This window comes from Mastacembelus armatus, chromosome 18, assembly GCF_900324485.2.
Source record: "Mastacembelus armatus chromosome 18, fMasArm1.2, whole genome shotgun sequence".
Classification (NCBI taxonomy): domain Eukaryota; kingdom Metazoa; phylum Chordata; class Actinopteri; order Synbranchiformes; family Mastacembelidae; genus Mastacembelus; species Mastacembelus armatus.
In genome coordinates, this window is record NC_046650.1 from 16,441,141 (window position 1) to 16,452,228 (window position 11,088).

General features: G+C 38.8%; 1 protein-coding gene across 1 annotated transcript; it reads right to left on the minus strand.

The window, feature by feature from the left end:
* Positions 1–6,005: 6,005 nt before the first annotated feature.
* Positions 6,006–10,237, minus strand: LOC113125371 (uncharacterized). Its single transcript, XM_026298758.1, has 5 exons — positions 10,195–10,237; positions 8,733–9,035; positions 7,991–8,020; positions 7,292–7,480; positions 6,006–7,028 (listed from the first exon to the last, which is right to left on the minus strand). Exons 1-5 carry the CDS (start codon positions 10,235–10,237, stop codon positions 6,850–6,852), a joined length of 744 nt encoding a protein of 247 aa, XP_026154543.1. The 3' UTR covers positions 6,006–6,849.
* Between the last annotated feature and the right edge of the window lie 851 nt (positions 10,238–11,088).

Genomic DNA, 11,088 nt, shown 5'->3' on the forward strand with positions numbered 1-11,088 from the left:
CCCAGAGCCCCTGATGATAGAAACGCGTTATTTAATAAATCCTTCATAATTAAATCTGTTTTTAATATGGTAATAAAGGAAAGATGGATAAAAGCAGACTTAGTGACTGCCCTGATTAGTGATTTGTTTAGTCAGAATTCATTTTGAAGCATTTTACAGTTTTCTTAGTTATTCCCTTCATTCCAGTGCATATGTCCACATATCACAGATCTAAGTGTCCACATTGAAATAACACAGGTTTGAACTCTCGCCCTATGATATAGATCAGGGGTCTCCTACTCCGTGTTAACGACGGTTTTGCTTCCTATTCAGAAAACCGATCACACAGACGTCGAGAAGCCCAAAACTTTAAATCTATAAAAGTCTTTGTTGTTCATTTATCACGGAATAACACACACGTCATAAAGGTAAACTAACTTTTACACTAACTTCTGCTGACGCTATTAGCTCAGCTTCTGATGAGCTAATAGCTGCTAGCTTAGCGGGTAGTTTTTTCCTTAGTAATCAAGGTGTCGCACATCAAAACAAAGTTTTCTTGGATTAAAAACGACCCGAGTCAAGTTCGTTAAAGAAACTGATGTCAAACATGCAAAGGTTTAGTTCATTTGAGAGCCCGACTCACCATCGACTGTCCCTGCTGCAGCTAATATTTTGAGTATGACAGCTAAGAGGATGGAAAAATTAATTATCCAGACTCTTTCTGAGTTTGAGCTTTCCTGATCTTGGCAGATCATCCCGTTGGTGTCACTAAACTAAGCTTTTTGAAAACCTTAGTACCAGAGTTAGATAGTTCCCTCGTGGGCTTTAACAGTCTGCAGAACACGGTGTTATGTCGAGTCCTGTCCTCCTTTCCCTACTAAACCTGTCCAGAATCCCCCAGGAAGGCAGGAAGGGTAGAGGCAGGCGGTCTTAGTGAGAACCAGAGGACGGTGATCGTTGTTGTATGAGAACCAGAGCAGAGAGCAGCTTTCTGCCACACAGGACCGTGTGAAATGCGCTTAAAAGTTCTGTTCTCGTTGCTCACATTTAATAAACATTTAGAAATAATTGACACGCACCTTACAATAGTTAAATTAGAATTTAGACTAGCTTCAGTCAAAATGTAATTTTATACAGCTGAAATGTTATTACGGACATTGAAGTGAAATTTATTTAACGTAAAACGACTCGATATATTTTCCTCAACGAGCGTTTCAGTCAAATAACATCAGCTAAAATGTCCGCAGCTGAACAAAATGTACAATAAAGGAAAAACGTTACGTCACCAGACTTCAGCACAATATAATCATATATATGTATATATAAAACGTATTTATATCTCAATATAACTATATATATAACTATATATATACATATATATATATACATACATATATATAGTTATATATATGAGCTCAAAATATCCGCTGAAACCACCCAGACAAACATGGCGTTTGTCTGGCTCAGATACAGACTGAGACTCTGCTCTGAAGGACGTTTGCCGCACTCGACTAAACTGATCTCTGGCTCATATTAAACACAACGACACGGTTCTCTCGACATTAGTTATGTTAGTTATTTGTTATTTATTTATAACACTAGTTAGTTGTGTCTCTCGACACACATTAGTCAACTATTGTGAACAGTGTAATACAGATAAACACCATTACCTTCAAAGGGAACAAATCCGACCGTCGAAGAGAGAAAATTCAACCACAAGTGGAGCGGAAGGAACAATCAGTTATCTTCTTGTAACATCGGACCAGACAGGATACAGAACAACTCCCCAGGGACTCTGTAATTGCTGGGTACTTGTATTTCCTGTCTTAAAGTCAGGATCAGATTACATCACTGGGCGACTGTTGGACCCAGGGCGGTAAAAACAGGAACAGACATGATTTGTTCTGCGCATGTGCGTTTGAAACATGGCGCAGATAAAATCAGAAGAGTGTGGATTCATTTGCATGAAAAATGTCTCTTAAAGGGAGAAATTCCTGACAGACTGTAAAAACCTGAGTGAGCGAGCTAAGAGGAACAAATGTATAAATAAATACATTGAATGGATAGATGAGTAACTTCCTTGTGTGTGTTTCTTAAATACAGACTTTACTTCAAATCTTTAGACAATGAAATGAAATAAACATATTTATATATACACATCTGTATTTCCTAAATTCAGTTTCATTTTAATTTCCCCATTTATTTATTTTAATGAAGTCAATTTGTGCCACATATTAACCTTCACATGTTACCAAAAATGGACTGGGTAGTGGTTTGAAACCCATCAGGGGCCTTAATTTGCATGTTCTCCCTGTGCTTGTGTGGGTTTTCTCCAGGTACTCTGGTTTCCTCCCACAGTCCAAAAACATGTATGTCAGGTTGATTGGTGACTCTAAATTGCCCATAGGAGTGAGTGTGAGTGTGTGAGGTTGTTTGTCTCTATGTGGCCCTGTGATGGACTGGGGACCTGTCCAGGGTGGACCCCTGCCTTTCACCCAAAGAGAGCTGGGATAGGCTCCAGCTGATCCCTGGGACCCTGGTTAGGACTAAGCAGGTACAGATAATGGATGGATTGGGTAGTTATTTATTATACAAATTTACATACGAATAATGAATTGCACTTCATGCACGGACCCCAAACACTAGGGAAAGGTGTTTCACTGCACAACTATGCCATCAAAAATCTCAACAACATCAATTAGTGGGGCTGTGCAGTAGGCCTATAGAGTAATAGGCACAAGTGTCTGCTCACAAACTGTAAATAGCCTGCTTGAGAGTAGTTAATGGGGTCAAAAGAAACCCCAAGGCAAAAAGAAATTGTTGATATGATACATTTAAGCCATTAATGTGTTTTTTCAGTTGCATTTACAAAATGATTATGATGGTTAATCAGTGACATTTACAAAACGTTACTTACCTTCTCACTCTTGGTAAAGTCCATGGGATATTGTTTTTTTTTTTTTTTATATGTATGTTTATACGTATATATTGTTGTATTCCTCTGGATCCATGACCATATTTTAAGTAAAACCAAGTCAATGCACTAAGGCAACCAGTGAAACTGCAACATCACGTACTGGCCTATATTCTCAACCTCTGACCTTAACTCATTTGCATAAAAGAATCACGTATCCTTGAGAAACACAATAACAAAGGTGAAACATAAACATTCAGTGCTGACACTTCACTGTTTGCTATTATGGCCAGAGGAAACTTACTTTCTATAATTAAAAAATGTAGTCTCTAGTCATAATGTCTATTCCCAGTAACATTAGACTATCGGACAAATCAAACTTACTGTTCAAATTCACCATATGTTATGCTACACCCCGTGGCCTGATTTTAAACACATGAGGATGGTGAATAAATCTGCATTATGACAAGGGATATAGTTTCTTTAAGGTGGATTATTTGCATCTGAAATAATCTGCATCCCCCTGTAACGTCACACTATACAATAATATGATCGTTGTGAACATTCAGAGTGATTCATGACAGTATCCAAAACTAGACCTCAATTTATTTTGCAATTAAAAGTCGGTTATACAAACAATTGTTGTTGACAATGTGATAAGTTTATTGTAGGCTTGTTTACATTTCCTGTTGACCTCGATTTTACTGTAGCTGTTTAACCTGCAGGCTGTTTGATTCAGTATATTCTATTGGAATAAAGATCAGGTCACAGCGTGTTTGAATGTAGCTTCCAAACAGGGACCTAACAACACCCTGTCGCCAAAAGTCTGGTCTGTCCTGTCGGTGTCACGGACCATTACAGAGACCAGCTCTAGGGGCGCTGTTCTGTGGTCTGAGTGGCAGCAGTGTGGCCTGTCTGGTCCAGGCCTCCCAGGTGTCTGGTCTGTCTCAAGGATTTGAGCTCAGTGCACTGATGGTCCTTGGGCAGTCTAGGCCTATAGCAGCATAACTAAGGGATGGTTCAGGGTTGCCTGAAGCCAGCCCTAACTATACGCTTTGTCAAAGAGGAAGGTTTTAAGTCTAGCCTTAAAAGTATAGAGAGTGTCTGCCTCCTGAACCCAGGCTGAGAGCTGGTTCCACAGGAGAGGAGCTTGATAACTAAAGGCTCTGCCTCCCATTCTGCTTTTGGAAACTCTGGGAACCACAAGTAGACCTGCACTCTGAGAGCGAAGTGGTCTATTGGGATAATATGGTACTATGAGGTCTTTAAGGTATGAAGGAGCTTGATTATGAAGGGATTTGTATGTGAGAAGAAGGATTTTAAATTCTATTCTATATTTTACAGGGAGCCAATGAAGAGAAGCTAATAGAGGAGAAATATGATCTCTCCTGCTAGTTCCTGTCAGGACTCTGGCTGCGGCATTCTGGATTAATTGGAGGCTTTTTATGGAGATATTGGGACATCCAGATAGTAATGAGTTACAGTAATCTAGCCTTGAGGTAACAAATGCATGGACTAGTTTTTCTGCAGCATTTTGAGACAGGATGTTCCTAATTTTGGAAATGTTGTGCAGGTGAAAGAATGCAGTTCTAGAAATTTGTTTTATGTGTGAGTTAAAGGACATGTCCTGGTCAAAAATAACTCCAAGGTTTTTTACAGTAGTGCTAGAGGCCAGGGTTATGCCATCTAGAGTAGCTATTATTTGAGAAAAGTTATTTCTGAGATTTTCTGGCCCAAATATAATGACTTCTGTTTTCTCCGAGTTTAAAAGTAAAAAGTTACTGGTCATCCAGGCCTTTATGTCAGTTAGACAGGCTTGAAGTCTGGTTAACTGGTATGTGTTAACAGGTTTAATAGATAGATATAACTGAGTGTCATCTGCATAGCAGTGGTAATTAATAGAGTGCTTCCTAATGACATATCCTAAAGGAAGCATGTACAGGGTGAACAGAATCGGTCCTAGCACGGAGCCTTGTAGAACTCCATAACTAACTTTTGTTCGTGTGGAAGGTTCATCATGGACATGAACAAACTGGAATCTGTCCGATAAATAGGATTGGAACCACTTTAACGCTGTTCCTCTGATACCAATCACATGCTCCAGTCTCTGTAATAAGAGATCTGTAATGTCTCATCTAGGACTGTGTGGCTCTTACCCCAAATCCAAGAAGTAGGAAGATCGAGTCTTATTTAGGCATCTGTTTTATTTACGAACACGTCAGAAGGTATTAGAGAAATGCATTTTATTATTGTGTTGGTTTAACATGTAAACTAGCAATAGATACATTAGGGGCTACACGGACTACACAGGCCAACCAACTGTCTTTATTCAATTCTCACTAACCTGTGGCCACGAGAAATTTAACAAGTCTCCATTGCAAAATGTCCTTGGTGTTAAATGGAAACTTGTTTTGGTCACAGTTGCCTCTAACTAACCTTTTTGAAACCGACTGGCTCTGACACAGGGGTTCCTAATAAACTGGTTCTCAAATGCATCTACCTACTGAACTTCCCTTTAGAGATTAATAAAGTGAAAGTAAAAGCTGTTAATTGTTCAGTTCTTGCCTGCAGTGCTCCTGAAGCATCTGCACCTGTTATTCTTCTCCACTCGTTTATTCAGGTGTTTTCTTTAATGTCTCATGTTTTACGGTGTAAAAAGCTGCTGTGTTTTCTAACCTGCCCTTTTTTTGGTTGTTGTTGAGCTCATAAGGTCCAGGAACAATATTCAGTACAGTATATACAACATGTTAATATTTGACTAAGTTTCTCATCTTTTTGTTGACATATATTTTACATAACATATATGGATATTAATTCCAGCAGGCAGGACAAACTGGTTGTATTTACTTATTGACAACATGAAGTGAGTTGATTTGACAGTAAACTGTCTGTAGGTGTGGACTGACTCCAGTAACCTCCTCAAGATGTTTAATCTCAGAAACAACCTGAAAATAAACACGAAACATTCGGCCCCTGAAATAACATATAAGAGATTTGAGCTACTCATTATCATAATTGGTCCTTGTCATATTTTCATCGTAGATTATATGATGAAAATATGATCCTGGGGAACATTAGTCCGACCTAAGTCTTCAGTTAGAAAGACAGTGGGTTCAGCAGTTTGAGTATCTTTAATTACATCAACAAATAAGGCACAGCAGGATTCACACAATGTAGTTAAGGTAGAAACCAACACTGTGTAGTATTCAATCAAATATATACATGATTAGAAAAACATAAAAAACAGTGAACATATAAAATATAAAACATTATTCCATGTCCAATTACTGTTTAGCAATGAACTTGCGACACTAATTACTTAATAAATGTGGACAATTTGGAAAATGATTGGGTGCAGCAGTAAGTGAGACACCAGCTGATTCAGAGTAGGCAGGTGTAGGTGTTCATGGACGCTGGTTCTGTGGTTAAAGTGTCTTGTTTCAGGTTTAGCTGGAGTTCAACAGATGGAGGTTTAGTTCCAGCTGTTAGATCAAAATGGGTTCTCCTTTTGGGGTTCTCCTAATTGTATAAAGTGTATGCATTTTTCCATAAAGAGAGCACCAGAGGTCTCCCTAAACCACCCAATGGCATCATGGCATTATGAATCCTCAGAATGATAGAAAGCTGACAGGCTGGATATTAACATGCACTTCTGCCTATTAATCAGCTCAATATGCTCCAATTAACCCCTTGTAGACTGTTGTTGCAAATTCACCTCAAACCATTCCCAGTCTGAATAAATAAAATAATTGACATACATCGATCCATTATCATGGAGCCTAAAATAACTTACATAACTTAAATAATTTAAAAGGTTATTATGAATTTAAAAAAGAATTATTATAGAATAAATTTAGGCAGTAAGGGGTTAATCAGTCGACCTGTACTGATGAATGAAGCAGAGGTTTTTGTCTTGTCTTTTCCTCAGCCTGCAGGACAATCGTCTGGTGTTTTGGTTAATTCAGAGGGACCATTTCCTTGGCGTTTTCCTGGTCTGGTCTCTGGGCTCTGGATTTCTTTCTGTAGTAGATGACGAGGACGACAACAACGGTGACAGCGAAGGTGGCGACGATGAAGACGACAAAACCTGCACCTCCACCAAAAATTATCTTTGTTTTCCCATCTTTGATGATGCCTGGAAGAATAAGAGAGACTGAGATGAGCACAGGGCGATAAGGATGAAGCTCTGCTGACTTTAGTTTCCACTTCTTTAACATTTGTATATTTATTGTGCTACTTAAACATTTTCTGTGAAATATCATTTCACTTTCCAGCTGCTCCTGTTTCACTCAGTCCCATCTGTCCTTATGTTCTCAAACAAATGCTGTGACTCTGAATTGAGGTTTTACAAAAGCAAAACAGATAAAACTTATTTCTGGAAACAGAGAAGTTACTTACTGGATTCTGTCACGTTGGTCGTGTTATTAACTGTAGTCGGACTGGATGTGGGGTCAGTCCCTGTCTGGTCTGTTAAATGTGCAACAACACAAAGCAGCATTAAGTTACTGTGAATGTACTGACAGACAGCAAAGTGTATGTGCAGTGTATCATCCCACTGAAGCTGCACTCTGACACAGCTCAGTCCACCTGAGATGTTAATGAAACATATCAATGAAACGTTATGAAGCAGCTGCTTGGCTCCGCATGAATTTCAGGGAGTCTGGTTCATCTCTAATGTTTAGGACTGATCAGTTCTGTCGTCACCTGAAGGTCAGTCACTGCCCACAATAGAGACAGTGTCAAACATCCTGCTAGAGTTGAATGTCTTAGCTCAGAAATGAGACCAAAGTGTGTATGTCAGAGCACTTTGTAAACTTCTGTTTCTAAAGGTGATTTACAGATAAAGTTCTTTATTCTCATCATCATCATTACAGTTATAAAAAGTTGGACAGCTGAAGAGACTTTTCTTCTTCAAATAAGTGAATAATCAAAGTAGAGAGAAAGTTTCTAGTGTATTTCTGAAAGAACAGCTCTCAAACACTGTTGAATTAAACTACAGTACATCAGCTTCAGATATTTATAATCACATGTGTGTTGACTTCTAGTTGTGCAACTATAAAACACTGTTATTATTCCAACAGATGAAATTATATTTACCTCGACAACTTTGCTCATCTGGTTTCACCTCTGGAAAAAAAGAGAGAAAGGGTTAAAATAATCCAGAGACAGATGATTAAATCCACGTTGTCGACGTCTCTGGCTGTGTCTAAATGTACAAATACAATCAAAGTGTGTCCAGTCCTGATCAACATGGCTAAAATGTTTGCACAATAATGGGATTATTTCAGTGTATTTCTGTGAATGAGGCCCAGTAAAACAAAAGACTGAAGAATGAAAGAACACCTCTCTACAGATTTATAGGCTCATCCATGTCCAGGACGAGGAAATCAGCCAATGAAATTAAGGCAGTGTGTAAAATATAAAAATATAAAAGTGGACTCTCACTAATGAAAGTCTTTTCTTACAGCTGTTTTTAATGATACTGACCAGGGCCACACTCACTTTTTATACTGAAGCTACAGACACACTGCATTTATTTTATTATACAGTGTTTTACTGTATTTACTGAGGGTCAAACCACTGGGATTTACACGATCATGGACAAAGTATTAAAGTAGGGGTGATGGGCAAGAACAATTTGGTTCTTTATGACATTGCTGAGGTATATAACAAATGTCCAAGAAAATAATAAATGCACAGATTAAAAGTTTTAAAGGTCATTGAGGCTTTAGCTGTGTCACTAATTTCTGCAAAGTTAATTGTCATTACAAAAGCAGAGTGAACAGTCATGTTATTTCTGGAGAAATCATCTGAATCAAACTGGGTTTACGGTTCTTACCAAGATCCAGGAGATCAGTGCAAAAGCCAGTGTGATTACATGAGGCGTAGGATCCTTCATCCACCTGGTGCACAGCAGGAATCACAGCAGTGTTGTTGTGACAGAAGACTTTTATTCTTTCCTCTGCTGACTGAAGGCCAAAGACTGGTCGTCCGTAGCGACAGGAAAAAACATCAGTCTTATTTATTGTCAATGAGCAATCGGAGTCACTGAAATCCTCAGGCAAGGTGATAGTCAGGGGGGTGCCAACTGCTTTACATATTTTCTTAGGTGGACGATGACCCTGATCTTCATTCTTGGCATCTGGAACAAAGTACACAAAAAAGAAAAAAAATAGAAATAATTTAATAAGACTGTGAAAATGATTTGACATTATAATTTGAGAACAAAGGGTCATGGGTAAATATTGGTTTTGCTTGAATTTTCAGTGACACATTTACTCAAAATGTAACAGAAAATGAGATGAAATGAGTGTTTTAAAACCAACTGTTTTATCTGTCGTCTGCACAAGAACCGTAGTGATCAGCTGATCAACATAATATTACTCAGCACCTGAGATTGATCACTGACTAATCATTTCTGTAGTTTTACACAAACCACTGTTTTGGTTTCAGGGCTCTGAAAGGTGAGAAGTGGTTGTTTCCATTTGTTGTTTATAAATCCAAAGTTTTTATGATGAAATCTGTAGATTAGTGAGAAAAACAAACTTTATTTGCTGCTCTACACAGCACATGGCGTTTCTTCAGGGACTCAGGAGTAAAAGGTTTTTAAAGATTTTATTCACATGTCCACAGATCACAGATCTAAGTGTCCACATTGTAAATAACACAGGAGGTTTAAAATCTCGCCCTATGATATAGATCAGGGGTTTACTGACCACGGCTTTGCGTCCCATTGAGAAAACCGATGACACAGAAGTTGAGAAAAGCGAAATTTTAAGTCTATTAAAAATAAAGAAAAATCGATAATCGATATGCTGGGGAGGAACGACTTTGTTGTTCATTTATCACGGAATAATAAAACTAGCTAGTGCTAACACTATTATCTAGCTAGCTTAGGTGCCATTGTCGTTAGCTTAGCAGTTAGCTGCCATTACTAACCAAAGTGTCGCACAGCAAAACAAACTTTTCTTAGATTAAAAACGACCCGAGTCAAGTTCTTTAAAGAAACAAGTAACTTTTGTCAAACATGCAAAGGTTCAGTTCATTTGAGAGCCCGACTCACCATGTACCGCCAGTGTTGCAGTTAGTGTTAGTGCTCCGAGAGCTATTAAGAAAATCATTGAAATAGCTGTTTCTGAGCTCGGTCGTCGATCCCGTTAGTCTCACTAAGCTGTTTTTGAAAACTTTGGTTCCGAACGGAGCGACTTCTGTCGTAGGCTTTAACAGGCCACGGGGTGTAGCAGACCAAATCAAAATGTCCCGCAAAACGACGCGGATCATGAAACGTCACGACGCTCCACCACGTGACGTGAAGGAGGCGGGGCCATAATTGGGTCGTACCATTGTAACGGTCTTAGTGTGAGAACCAGAGGACGGTGATCGTTATTGTATGAGAACCAGAGCAGAGAGCAGCTTTCTGCCACACAGGACCGTGTGAAATGCGCTTAAAAGTTCTGTTCTCGTTGCTCACATTTAATAAACATTTAGAAATAATAATAATAATATAATTCCGTTACTGACTGTTTCTAGGCACCCCTCATTGTGCAGTTGTTTAACCAGCTGTTTACCAGGGCAACGGTTTCTGGGGGGTCACTTCTACGACTCTATCACAGTTACTATACCAGTCTCAAAGCTGCATTCTCTTACAAGCAGTTAATAGAAAGCATAGAATAGCTTTTAATCCTCACACACGCACGTTACAATATTTATTTTAGCTTCAGTCAAAATGTAATTTTATACAGCTGAAATGTAATTACGGACATTGAAGTGAAATTTAACGTAAAACGACTCCACAGTTTCCTCGACGAGGGCTTGAGTCCGAACAAATGTCCACACACACACTCAGGAGACACGTAATGTCACCAGACTTCATACTCAGCACAATATATATAAATATAACGTATATATCTCAGCTCAAAGTATCGTAAACTCCATGAGAAGGTAAAATATACGCTGAAACCACCCAGACAAACATGGCGAACAGCAGCATAAAGAAGCGGCAACCACGTTTGCCGCACTCGACTAAACTGATCTCTGGCTTATATTAAACACAACGACACGGTTCTCTTTACATTTTAAACACATTAGTAAACTATTGAGAACAGTGTAATACAGATAAACACCATTACCTTTAAAAGAGAACAAATCCGACCGCTGGAGGAGATCGTGGAAATACACACAAGAACGTTGGGCAG